Source organism: Ruditapes philippinarum, unplaced genomic scaffold (genome assembly GCF_026571515.1).
Source record: "Ruditapes philippinarum isolate M1 unplaced genomic scaffold, ASM2657151v2 ctg247_1_1_1_1, whole genome shotgun sequence".
NCBI classification, from domain to species: Eukaryota; Metazoa; Mollusca; class Bivalvia; order Venerida; family Veneridae; genus Ruditapes; species Ruditapes philippinarum.
Window position 1 is genome coordinate 465,170 of NW_026852169.1, and position 13,523 is coordinate 478,692.

The 13,523-nt window shown below is 32.3% G+C and overlaps 1 protein-coding gene across 1 annotated transcript in view; it reads left to right on the forward strand.

The window, feature by feature from the left end:
• LOC132751380 (RING finger and SPRY domain-containing protein 1-like) overlaps positions 1-11,518 on the forward strand; it is a 42,621-nt gene extending 31,103 nt beyond the window's left edge. The window contains exons 12-15 of the mRNA XM_060741545.1: positions 981-1,083; positions 3,140-3,295; positions 4,236-4,340; positions 4,942-11,518. Coding sequence (XP_060597528.1) covers positions 981-1,083; positions 3,140-3,295; positions 4,236-4,340; positions 4,942-5,380 — 803 coding nt within the window. The 3' untranslated portion in view covers positions 5,381-11,518. The remainder of the gene's footprint in view (positions 1-980; positions 1,084-3,139; positions 3,296-4,235; positions 4,341-4,941) is intronic.
• The last annotated feature ends 2,005 nt before the right edge of the window (positions 11,519-13,523 follow it).

Here is a 13,523-nt window from a genome sequence, read left to right on the forward strand (position 1 = left end):
ATGAATTCTCTCAATACTTAACATGAAGTTGCCCAAAAACAAAAATGAATTTGCCCACAAAGAAAATATATTTAAGTTTCCACATTAAAAATGAACTAGTCCACAATGAAAATATAAAGTTCCCACAATGAAAATGAACTTGTCCACAATGAAAATATAAAGTTCTCACAATGAAAATGAAGTAACTTCACAATGTAATATAAGTTTGTATACAAAAAATGAAGTTATCCAACATGAAAAAGTTTAACTACAAAGAAAATGAAGTTTTAATGAAGAAATGAAATTTCATAATAAAATTAACTGTTTCACAGTAAAAGTGAATTTTTCCCCTCAATGAAAATGAATATTCCCTCAGAAAAATGAAGGTAACCAAAATGTAGTGTCCAAAATACGACAGATTTTCACTCTGTATGTTACTTAAAAGAGAGGGTTTTTCTATGTGGTATCCTACCACCTTATTTTAAAATTTTGTTATTTCAAGAATAATTTTCATGTTTTTTATATATTTTTTCCATACAATTTGATATGATAAGTGGACTGTAAGATATTATTATAACAGATTTAATTTCACACCACTTTGTAACCTGTATAAAAAGGCAACATTTTGAAAAACTTGATTTGCTCTAACGTAAAGTAGATAGGTAAATATGGATTAGAAAAAAATGAAAGTACTGGTAGTACCCACCTAAGCTTTTCTTCTATGACATTTTCTATTTCACATAAAATATTTTCTCTATTTGTATAAAAACTCAATTGGCTGACAAAATTCAAATTTTCATCCTAATATCCATCAAATTGATAATGGACTGCCCCAAAAGTGGAAGTTGAACAAGTCTATTCTGGTAATCTAATAATCAGGGAAGCTAATATACTAGTAAAATGTATATTCTTTGTTTCAGGCAAGATATTCTGTATTTTTTGCGAAGGTATTACCTTCATTTGACAAAATTTTAACACAATTATAATATTATCTATTTCAGGAGATCACCTTGGCTTACTGCTAGATGTAGATAACCAAACTATTATATTTTCTCTAAATGGAAACAGACTGCCTCCAGAGAGGGATTTATTTATATGTGCAAGGTAGGTGCAACAAAACTAAATTGTATAAATGGATTTGCCCAGCTTTTAATTTGGAACATTCCATTCCAAGATTAAGGGAGTTCAGTATCATGATACAAAATTTGAGCAGCCTGGTCATAAAGAGAGACACTGGCCTGGCTCTGTACTGGTGGCAAAGGTGAATCTTTTTTGGTTCCGGCAGGTCAAGGGTTAACCTGCACCCTGCTGGATTTTTAGCTCACCTGTCACAAAGTGACAGGATGAGCTTTTGTGATCGCTTTTCGTCCGGCGTCCGTCCGTCCGTAAACTTTTACTATAAATGACATCTCCTCATAAACCACTAAGCCAATTTCATCCAAACTTCACAGGAATGTTCCTTTGGTGGTCACCTTTAAAAATTGTTCAAAGAATTTAATTCCATGCAGAACTCTGGTTGCCATGGCAACCGAAAGAAAAAACTTTAAATATCTTCTTTTAAAAAACTCTAAGAGCTAGAGCTTAGATATTTGGCATGGAACATCTTCTAGTGAGTGTCTACCAAGTTTGTTCAAATAAAATCCCTGGGGTCAAAATTGGCCCCGCCCCAGGGGACATTGATTTTCCCTATATGCATATAGTAAAAACTTAAAAATTCTTCTTTTAAGGAACCCAAAGAGCTAGAGCTAAGATATTCAGCATGAAACACCTTCTAATGAGTGTGTACCAAGTTTGTTCAAATAAAAGCCCTGGGGTCAAAATTGGCCCCGCCCCAGGGGGTCATGGATTTTCCCTATATGCATATAGTAAAAACTTAAAAATTCTTCTTTTAAAGAACCCAAAGAGCTAGAGCTAAGATATTCAGCATAAAACATCTTCTAATGAGTGTGTACCAAGTTTGTTCAAATAAAAGCCCTGGGGTCAAAATTGGCCCCGCCCCAGGGGGTCATTGATTTTCCCTATATGCATATAGTAAAAACTTACAAAATCTTCTTTGAAAGAACTCAAAGAGCTAGAGCTAAGATATTCAGCATGAAACATCTTCTGATGGGTGTCTACCAAGTTTGTTCAAATAAAAGCCCTGGGGTCAAAATTGGCCCTGCCCCGGGGTTCATTGATTTTCCGTATATGTGTATTGCAAAAACTTAAATAATCTTAATTGAAAAAACCCAAATAGCTAGAGTTTAGATATTAAGCATGAAACATCTTCTAGTGAGTGTCTACAAAGTTTGTTCAAATAATAGCCCTTGGGTCAAAATTGGCCCCGCCCCGGGGGGTCTTGATTTTCCCTATATGCATATAGTAAAAACTTAAAAAATCTTCTTTGAAAAAACCCAAATAGCTAGTGATTAGATATTAAGCATGAAACATCTTGTAATAAGTTTCTACAAAGTTTGTTCAAATAAAAGCCCCGGGGTCAAAACTGGCCCCGCCCCAGGGGTGTCATTGTTTTTAACTATATGTGTGTAGTAAAAACTTAAAAATCTTCTTTTAAAAAAACCCAATGAACTAAAGCTTAGATGTTTAGCATGAAATATCTTCTTATGGATGTCTACCAAGTTTGTTCAAATAAAAGCCCTTTGGTGAAAATTGGCCCTGCCGGGGGTGGGGGGGGGGATGAGATCATTGTTTTTCATTACATGTGTGTAGTAAAAGCTTAACATTGTGAAACATCTTCTAATGAGTGTCTTCCAAGTTTGTTCAAATAAAAGCCCTGGGGTTTAAACTGGCCCTGCTATGGGGGCCTATATACAGGTGAGCGAACTCAGGGCCATCATGGCCCTCTTGTTATAAATAGACTTGTCCTACCTTAAACTCAGAAGAGTCCATTATAAGGTTTTCAATGTCAAAAGAATAATGAAATATTTTGGGCAGCCAAGATTATAAAGAGTGTGGTCTGACTGCATGGTTGTTCAGTTGACCAGTCTATTTATTGGTGGCATTTGCTGCTAGCACCAGAAGAGATAATACAATCCAGTCCACAGTTATATTACATATTTGTGCATACAATTACACATAATTAAATGTGTCATAAAATATTCACATAAAACAATACCTGGACTGGTTGTCTCGGGTTAATTTTTTTTTTTTGATTTTTCAGGAGTGGTTTTTTTGCTGCTGCAAGCTTTATGTCATACCAGCAATGTGAGTTTAACTTCGGTGCCAAACCTTTTAAATACCCACCAGTGGACTATGACTTTAAGTGCTTTAACGACTTTGGACATTTGTCATCAGATCAAAAAATTATTATACCCAGGTAAGCTTTACCAAAACTTGAAGATTTTATTCATATACCCGGTAGTATGCATTAGACATGATCATTTAACGTTATAAATAACTTAATCGTCATTGCTTAGAAGACAGTGACTGATAGAAATAAATAACATTGCAACAGAACACATCCCAAAAACTCAAGAATGCACAACTGCATTAGTATGATTGAGATTTGTTTTTTTTCCTTTCGACAGCCATGTTGACTTTGCAAGTTTAGTTTTACCATATTTATTTTAGCTTGACTATAATGAGAAACTTGAATCTGAGTTGAATCTGTTTCAAGTATAATTATGCTTCATGGATTACTTAGTTTTAGAGTTCTAATATAAAAAATGATGATAAATAGGGTTTGAACCCACATTCCCTGTGTTGAGAGAAAGACTCTTTAACCACTAGGTCAACTCTCCCTCTTTAGATTATTAAGTCTTGTGGTGATTTTACAACCTTTACTGATCAAAGCTGGGTTTGAGGTTATAAAGAAATTCTCTAAGCTCAAAATCAAGTCTGAGGTATTTGTTTGGCCAGAAACTACTACAAAATGTTCACTGACCAATTTAAATGCTGAGATTTGAGGCAGAACTCAGTAAAAAAGTTTATAACATCAAGGCCTGGTGTTCACTTCTTTACTTACTATGGAGTGTTTTTCTGGTGAAATCCTGGTTAATAAATTGCATATCTATATGCTTCTTATCTGTATTTCTTCTGTATTTTAACATAGTTTTGTTACATTGAAATTGTATTTTGATGATTTTACTGTGAAATTGGGATACGATTCATGGAGATTGTCTTCAATTTTAGAACAATGTGTTTGATTGAGGCTTTTGTGCTTTGAAGAGATCACTGTCTTCAGAATGTCAATGTTCAGTAATAGTTATAATTAAAAATGTGGATACATTAAACTGTATTTATTTCTTGTATTGCAGGCATCAAAAGTTAGCTGAGTTACGGAATGTACAAGTGAAGGAAGACTCTTGTACTCTCTGCTTTGATAATCAGGCTGATCTTATTTTAGAACCATGTGGTCATATGTAAGTATTGTACTTATCTTTTAAGACCATGTAATCTTATGTTAGTATTGTTCTTAATTTCTAAGACCATTTATTGTACTTAATTTCTAAGACCATGTGGTCATGTGGATATTATTTTGCTTAATTTCTAAGTCCGTATGAAAGTATGCTGAATTTTGAAGACCATATGGTGATATGGAAGTATTATTACACTTAGTTCCTAAATCATGTGTGTGGTGAAGTATATGTTTTACACTTAATTGTAAAACCAAATGGTCATGTGGAAGTATTAAACCAAGAACAGTGTGAATATTTAACACGGTATTCTTTATCTATGTGACTATGTTAATGAATATTCTTTATTCTAGGACCATATGATCATGTATGAATATTACATCCTTCAGCCTATTGTCAAATCAGGCACTCAAACATGGTATTAAATTATGGAAGATCCGCATTTGAATGTTAGAGTCTGTGTAGTATTCTAACACGATGTATTGTAATGAAAGTTGATTATGAGACTAGATTTGGCTAATTATATAATTATGAGATGCGATAAAATATAAAAAAAGGTTATTGCTTTTATATACACATGAATATTTCTTGCTTCTTATTCTTTTAGTGGTTTCTGCTCAACGTGTGCATTACAGTTGGAAATCTGTCCTATATGTCGACAGGAGATATTGGAACGTCGGGAATTGTCCGGATATCCGGGAAAAACATTTAGTGTAGTCTCTATGCCTGTAAGTGCTGTATCCAAAGACTCGACAAAAGACAGTGAAAATGTTAGCTATAACAATGCTATCGGAGCAAATCTTATGAAAGACATAGACCTTGATTCGAAAGACCGAACAAAACTGAAAAGTGTGAAATCGGGACGAGAGTTCAAAACCGGAATAGACAAAAATGAAGGTAAAAATAAATCGGTGACCAGTGTAGAGAGCAACTCAACTAAATCATTAGAATTTACAAATAATGGCGGAACAGAACTGTCAAAAGACACAAAATTAAATGTTGAAAATGACACGCATATAGATACTGGTTCAGACTCTGTTAGCTAGTGATAGGAATTGTTTTTTACTTTTTTAATCAGGGCGGTTTCGGTCCCTCGCACACTTTGTTTAAACTGTATTCAAAATACTGTTAAGACTAGAATCTGTGTTAAAGTATTTATTCTTACTTCTGCTATGTCTAATATATAAAATGTTTCCAAGCTTTACTGTAACCTTTTTACTGCTAGATATTTATTAAATCGTTCAAGGCTTTTCTTTTACTCATCAAGGTACATTGTTATTCAAAGCCTTTCTTTGTTGTTACTGGAAAATGAAATCATTTACCTACAACACAAGTCTGTTATTATTACAATGCATTTATGTTGGTTAGGTATAGGGAGACATTTTCTTGCATTTAGTTTCTTCCATGGTAAAATTTGGATTTTTGACATTTATTTTGTGACTTTAACATTTTTTTTGGTGACATAAACTTGTCAGGTTGTTGTTGTTTTTTTTGTCATTTATTTTTTGTTTGAAGGCTAGAAATTTTTATAGTGAAAGTTGATGAATTTAAAATCTAACATTATAAGGTTATAAAAATTCATTTATTTGACAACATTTAACTTTGTTACATATAGGTTTTTGTTATTTGACCTCAATATTTTCACATGACCTTGACATTACAGTTTAATCATATATGAAGTGCAGTGTATAAATATTTGTAACTCAAAACAAAATATCATTAATTCTACTTAACCCATTATGAAAAAAATATGATTTTTTATTTTGGCGAATTTCAAGAAGTATTTTACATATGATGTCAAATTTTTTGCACAGTGTATTATGGATTTGTTGATATAATTATATGAATAAATAACCATAGCAGAAAGTTATATCTACTGAAAAAGCGCAGTTTTAGCATGTAGTCTGCTAGATTAATTCTTCCCGGTGCTGGAACTAGAAGTGATTAGCCATTTGCCACCAGTATAGAGCCAGGCCAGTCTGCACATCCAAGCAGTCTGACCAGGTTTCATACTGTTGACTGAAACAACTACAAAATTTCATCTTGATTTACCCAAAATTGATAATGGTCAGTTCCAAAAATGAAAGAAGGGCAAGTCCATTTAAGAAACACAGCAGGTTTAACTAAACCCCTGCAGATGTGTTATTAAGCTTTATCTAAAGAAATATATATAAAAAAAATATTATAAATGGTAAATTTACATTGTTTCCATAATTTTCTGGTAGATTTTTAAAACAGTTGTTGCATAGATGTCTCATTTATTTTACACATATGACTATTAGATGCAATCATAATAAGAATGTTCTAGAACAAAATATTATGCTGCTTAGTAAGTAATGTTTTAACCGTCATGCAAAATATTTTCTGCATACACCATCTGCAATATAAAGGGAAATATACAAACCTATTTCTTTCACACAGGTATTTTTGGATTTACTTTTTTTTTTCAAAATTGAAACAATAATTTTAGCTAAAGATTACTATATGCTGTAGATATTTAGCTTTATACACTCAGAAAAAAATGGTACTTTTAACCGTACACTTGCAAGTGCCTGTTTTAAGGCTTTCACCTCTATAATGAAATTATTTATTTATTTAACATTTTATATGAAAAAAAAGTTGATATTTGTTTTCAAGTGTGAATGAAATATATGCAGCCATAGAGATAATAGAAAATAGGGTTACTATCTGACTGAGAGTCAACTTTATTGTTCAATTTTATGTTGTATTTTACCATTATTACATAGTGGATAAAAAGTAACCATGAATTTAAATATTTTGTCAACAGACATAATAAATATTAGCAAAAATACATAAATTTACATAGGCAATTTAGGATTATAAACACAAATTTTGTGTTGGGTTGGGTATATATTTTTTTAGCATTTTTCAATTTCACTTTTGTTCATATTCATTGTTAACACTAGATACCATCTTTAGCTTAAACCAAATGCTTTTGTGCCATAATTTTAGTTCCAACTAGCCTTTGCTCTAGTATCTTCAGCCTAAATATGGTAGAATGTTAAGTTAGCAGGAATTCCCTCCCCTGATAATATGTTTTCAGTTTATAAGGGATTACCTCCCCTGGTGTATGTATTTGCAGTTAGCAGGAATGATCTCCCTTGATGATTGTGTTTTCAGTTAGCAGGACTTATCTCCCCTGATATCACACTATTACCTATGGCACTATTGTAGCACCAGGTCAGCCTGCACAACAAGGAGGTCTGTCAAGATTTTACTCAGAATTATACTACTAAAATCAATTGGGGCGTCCTGGGACCGAGTAGTTAAGGTCGTTGACTTCAAACCCCTTGCCACTCACCGCTGTGGGTTTGAATCCTGACAGGGACTTTGGATTCTTTCATATGAGAAAGCTATCCAGCCTGAAATAATGCACGGAAGGGCATCTGAGGTCTTCCTCCACCAGTAAAGCTGGAACGTCGTCATATAACCTATAATGTGTCAGTGTGAGATAAAACTCAATTGAACAAACAAACAAACTAAAATCAATTAAATTACTTTGTGAAATTTTTAACCAGACTTTCACATCAATTAAAAAATATATTTTTCAGTTACTGAACTTTTGTAGTAATTCATATTTTCTTTACATATGTGAATGAAATAGACCTATTTCCATGAAACTTCTATTTATTCTGCTTGATTACTTACTGGTCCATATTTAATTTCTTGAGTTTTGACCGCTAAAATTAATGCTAATTATGATAAGATTGGGAAGTCTGGCATCATCTTCATGAAAGTGTTTAAGCCACTCATGAAAATATATCATTTACTGAAATAAAGAACCATCTTATAGCTTAGATGCACACTTGTTCAAATACTGCATTTCTTTAACATGAAATAAATTGAACTGGTAATTTTTGGTCTCTGAAAACTATATTACTATTTTAATTGTAGCTATATCTCTTACGAAAGAAAAGAAATTTACATGTTTAACAATCAGTCAGGGTCTTTTTGTTTAAGGTTTTTTTATTGCTCTTCATCTGAAAGAATTCCTGTTCACTATCAAATCTACAATCTCTTGTTGCTGGGTGGTTATGATGAAATCTTGAAATGTAGATGAGTTTTTTGTGTGTTTTTTTTTTAGAACAAGGGTCTCTCAGTTTGGACACACTGTGTATTGTTGTCATTATTGTAATAAGTTTTATGTTTTTGTTAAGTTTTGTTAGTGTTAAATGCTATGTTTATTTATTTTTTAATCTTGCGTTAAAAACATGACATATCTGTTTCAGTTATACATTAAATTTAGTCACTTTATGTGTGTTGCATTTCTCAAAATGTAGGACCAGTCCAGAATCAGAACCCTCCCATTGGTCAGTTTTGAATATGTGTTTTGAATCAACCAATCACATGCAAGAGATTTAAGACTGGAATACAATTTTAAATGTGAATTACCTTTGAACTTGGATGAAGTTTTTGTCTTTTCAAATAATAGGCATAAATAAATGATAGGAAAAAATATCATACATATAAATTTGTGTCTTGGAATTTAACTCTAAGACTATTGGTGGCAACCGCTTCTATCCATATTTCCAAGACCAAGATTAGCTGACATACTGGTTTGTCTGATATAAAGTTATTATACATTGTTGAGTCAAATACTGAATTTTATTGGATGAGTACACAGATGTCAAAACTATATTGGACAAGGTCCTAGCTGAGTCTGATATAGGTTTTTCAGCTGCGTACAAGTCCAGTAGAATCAGTATTGTTCTCAACCATGTTAAATGACCTTTAGTTCACATCACCATTTATTAACATTTTAATAGAACTTTGTTATTTCAGTTACATTAAGTGGGTTTGATATGGATTTTGGACACTCAAAAAAATGAAATAGAAGGGGTGCGATATGACTTTGATATGAACCTTTTGGACACTGGAAATTAAAACCAGGCTATATTTGGTGACATATGAATTTGTTATGAACTTTTTGAACACTTGAAATGAAAACCAGACTACATAGTTGTCATATTTATTTGATATCACCAATTTGGACTCTAGAAATTAGAACAAGGCAATAAGGGGCATTATATGGATTTGATGTGGACTTTCTAAACTCTGGAAATGAAAATGAGGCTAAATTCCAAAATGATTTTATTGGAACATATGTTGTGCAATCGCTGAAAATGCATTGGTTATATTTTATAAGGTGTGGAATAATGGTCTGTACTGTTTGCTACTCAGTCAGTACATGTTTTGAAATTTTCCCTATAAGATGAATAGTTTTGTCCAGATTGATAGATGGACAAGTCCATTTTAATATTTATTAAAGTGATGATGATGTAAAATTGGGAAAACTTGAAATAACATTAATAAAAGCTAATCACTTAATATTAACAAAATAATCTTGTCAAAATTTGTAAAACGGAACATTTGTAAAAGATTTTTTTAGTTCATCTTTTATTACGGTATGTTAGCTTATTGTGCTATCTATTGCTTATCTAAAATGTGTTTAGAATATTAACTAAGATTTTGAAAATGACAAGTATTCCTGCACATCTTGGTACTGTAATTTGAGAATGAGATATTGATTTATTTTTAACCATTTACTGTAATTAAAATATGTTGTATTTTAGCATATTTGAATAACATATTGTTATATTCAACATCTGTCTCTATATAAACAAAAATTTGAGCCGCGTCACGACAAAACCAACATAATGGGTTTGCGACCAGCATGGATCCAGACCAGCCTGGGCATCCGCGCAGTCTGATCAGGATCCATGCTGTTCGCTTACAGACCCTATAACAAGTAAGGAAACTGATAGCGCACAGCATGGATCCTGATCAGACTGCGCGGATGCGCAGGCTGGTCTGGATCCATGCAGGTTGCAAACCCATTATGTTGGTTTTGTCATGACACGGCTCAAATTAATGTAATATGAAATTCATTTTGTGTCTTTCAAATTTGGTAAAATAGAGCTAGTCTACATATAGTTATAATGCAGTGTATGATATTAGAAATATGTACCTTTTTCAGTCTGAGAATTTATGAAAATAATTGCAATGTATAAAAAAAAAGGTATGGCATTTCCAATGAATCTATGAATACCTGTTTGTAAAGCATCTGACTTTGTGGATGTATTTCTTAATCTTACCCTTTGAATTTTAACAGAAATATTAAAAGATTTATACCCTTTGTTTGGAACATCAAATTAATAATTATCAGTTCAAAATTCAAAGCAGATCACATCCATTTAAAAAATCAAGGACAATTAGGGTAAAATAAACAGTTTTCCATACATATTTCTGCATATACTTTTTGCCATATCTTTATAAGAAGTTAGAGGCATTATTCATTTTGAAAGGACGCTGTTTCATGTAAATTTCCTATTATTTCTGTAGAATGATCTGTCTTACATTGTCCATCTGTTCTGTGTTTTTCTATGATATATATGGTTTTCTATCAGCTGATCATTATACAGTATCTGATTGGCTAATATACATTTCAAAGATGCATCTGATTGGATGATTTACTTTTAAGATGACCAATGGCAGAATTGCATTTTAAACCCTCAAATTAAATGGGGTAGATATACGAGTATATATATATACATTGTACATGTATATATTTTTTTTCATTGTAAACACATAGTCTTCCTACCTATAAAGAATATTGTTTTTGTTAATTTTCTAAATGTTAGTAGAGATTATGACTTTACTTGCCTTCACCTAACCTTTTTTATTTTAGCCTTTTACCTTCTTAATTTATGTAAGGTATTTGCGCTCCTTAGAATTTCGAACAGTCCATGTAAAGTTTCAAGGGATTTCAATATCAATATACAAAAATTAAACTTCCATCAGTGAAGCCTGCCAAAATGGCTCTGCACCATTGGTAAAGGCTAATTGATTTGGTCCCAGCAAGTTAATGGTTAAATATCCCTTAAATTGACAATGGATCTTTCCAAACTTAAGTAGGATGAGCCTATGTCACAATTAATCAGTGAAGGTTAATAAGGGAAAAACAGATCTATTTTAAATTATTGAAATGGACAATTTTGTTAAAAATATGTACATGAATAAGAAAATCTTCCAATTTTAATTTACATTTTTCAGGCTTATATACAACTCACAGATGAAAATGTTCACTATTTATATATAATGTCTGTGCCGTTATGTTAACAAATTTACTTGAAATGTAATAAGTAAAATATTTTACAATATGATATTTGTGTTCATTTGTTCTTTCTCCTCAGAGTGATACAAAAAAGGGTGAAATGTTACACCAGATGTAATAATTGAAAAAAATAATTGTGGCAAAAGGCTTGTGCTATTTTAAGGACTTGTCAAAGGATTTGCCTTTCCTACTAAACAAGTTGATATGCACCAGTTTGAATATAATGTAAATTGCAGTATTCACTGTTTCAGTTGACATGATTCAAGTTGCAATACTTATGAAACTTATTGATATTACACTGTTGAAAGGCTCTTTTCATATACATATTGATAAGGTAATAGAGCAAAACTAAATACCAAAACTTGATATGACATAGAAAATTTGACTTGCTCGTTGATATGTCACATTCTAACACTCACGTGATTTTGTCACTATAGACAAAGAAGGAAAAAAACTGGTGTTAAACTGCCAATAAACACCGGTTAGGGACTACTTGTATATATGCGCTGATATGTTTTCACCCTCGATTGTATAGTTTACAAAGCATTTTAAAGCAACAATAAAAAGCATTTTTATTTATATTTTCAGTTCGTATAATGTTTTCTTTTCATACAATACCGAAATAATATCCCACATACACTAACACCGCATATTAGATACATATCAGTTAATAAACATTTTGACAAAACGGCGCCAATCCGTAAGGAGCGTAGTGACGTCATACTAAGTAAACAACTCATTCATTAAACAAGCTGACGTTATTTCATACAGACAAGAATGATAAACGGGATACTGATGTAAACACAATACGACGTAAGTTTTTATTGTTGAAAACATGATAAAATAACGTTTTTTTTTTATTATTTCTTTTGTTTAATAATTTCTATATCTTCGCAACAGTAGGGTGCGAAAATCGAACAGCGTTATACGAAAATCGGCACCGGAAGTTATTTCCGCTTGAAAAATAACATTAGTCAGTTTCCTTATTTCATCGTGTTAGAATCGAAATAACATCTGCCTGAGAGGTGTATATCGGCTATTTAACACCGGTATTGTCGTTTTGATGCGACAAAATTAACCACTCAGGCCTACGGCCTTCGTGGTCAATTCCTACGCATCAAAACTCCAAACCGGTGTTAAATAGCCGATATACACCTCTCAGGCAGATGTTATTTCTTAATTATGTAACACTAGAGGTTGGTATCAATGTCCACTTTAATATTGAGAACACTTAAAATCCTAATTGAATTGACACAAAGAGCAATACTTGACATAACTATCTACTGACAAGGTGCAATACCCGAAATAGTTGTGTATTGACAGGGACAGTATGTGACATTAATATATATTGACAAGGTGCAATACTTGGTATGGATATATATTGACATGGTACAATACTTGACATAGTTATCTGTTAACAAAGTGCAATACTTGAAGAAGTAATCTATTGAAAAGGTACAATACTTGACCTAGTTATCTATTGAAGGTGCAATACTTGAGACATAGTTATCTGTTAACAAGGTGCAGTACTGGGCCCAAAGTTGCAATACTTGACCTACTGATGTATTGATAAAGTGCAATACTTTACATAGTTATGTGTAAACAAGATGCAATGCAAATGTACTTGACATAGTGATCTATTGACAATTTGCAATACTTAACATATGTTACATTGAATATAAAAGAATGTGAAATACTTTCAGATGATACATAGTACTGTTAATATGTGATGTTTAAGAAATAACATCGGCCTGAGAGGTGTATATCGGCTATTTAACACCGGTTTGGAGTTTTGATGCGTAGGAATTGACCACAAAGGCCGTAGGCCTGAGTGGTTAATTTTGTCGCATCAAAACGACAAAACCGGTGTTAAATAGCCGATATACACCTCTCAGGCCGATGTTATTTCGATTCTAACATTATAAAATAAGGAAAATCACTAATGTTATTTTTCAAGCGGAAATAACTTCCGGTGCCGATTTTCGTATAACGCTGTTCGATTTTCGCACCCTACTGTTGCGAAGATATAGAAATTATCAAACAAAAGAAATAAT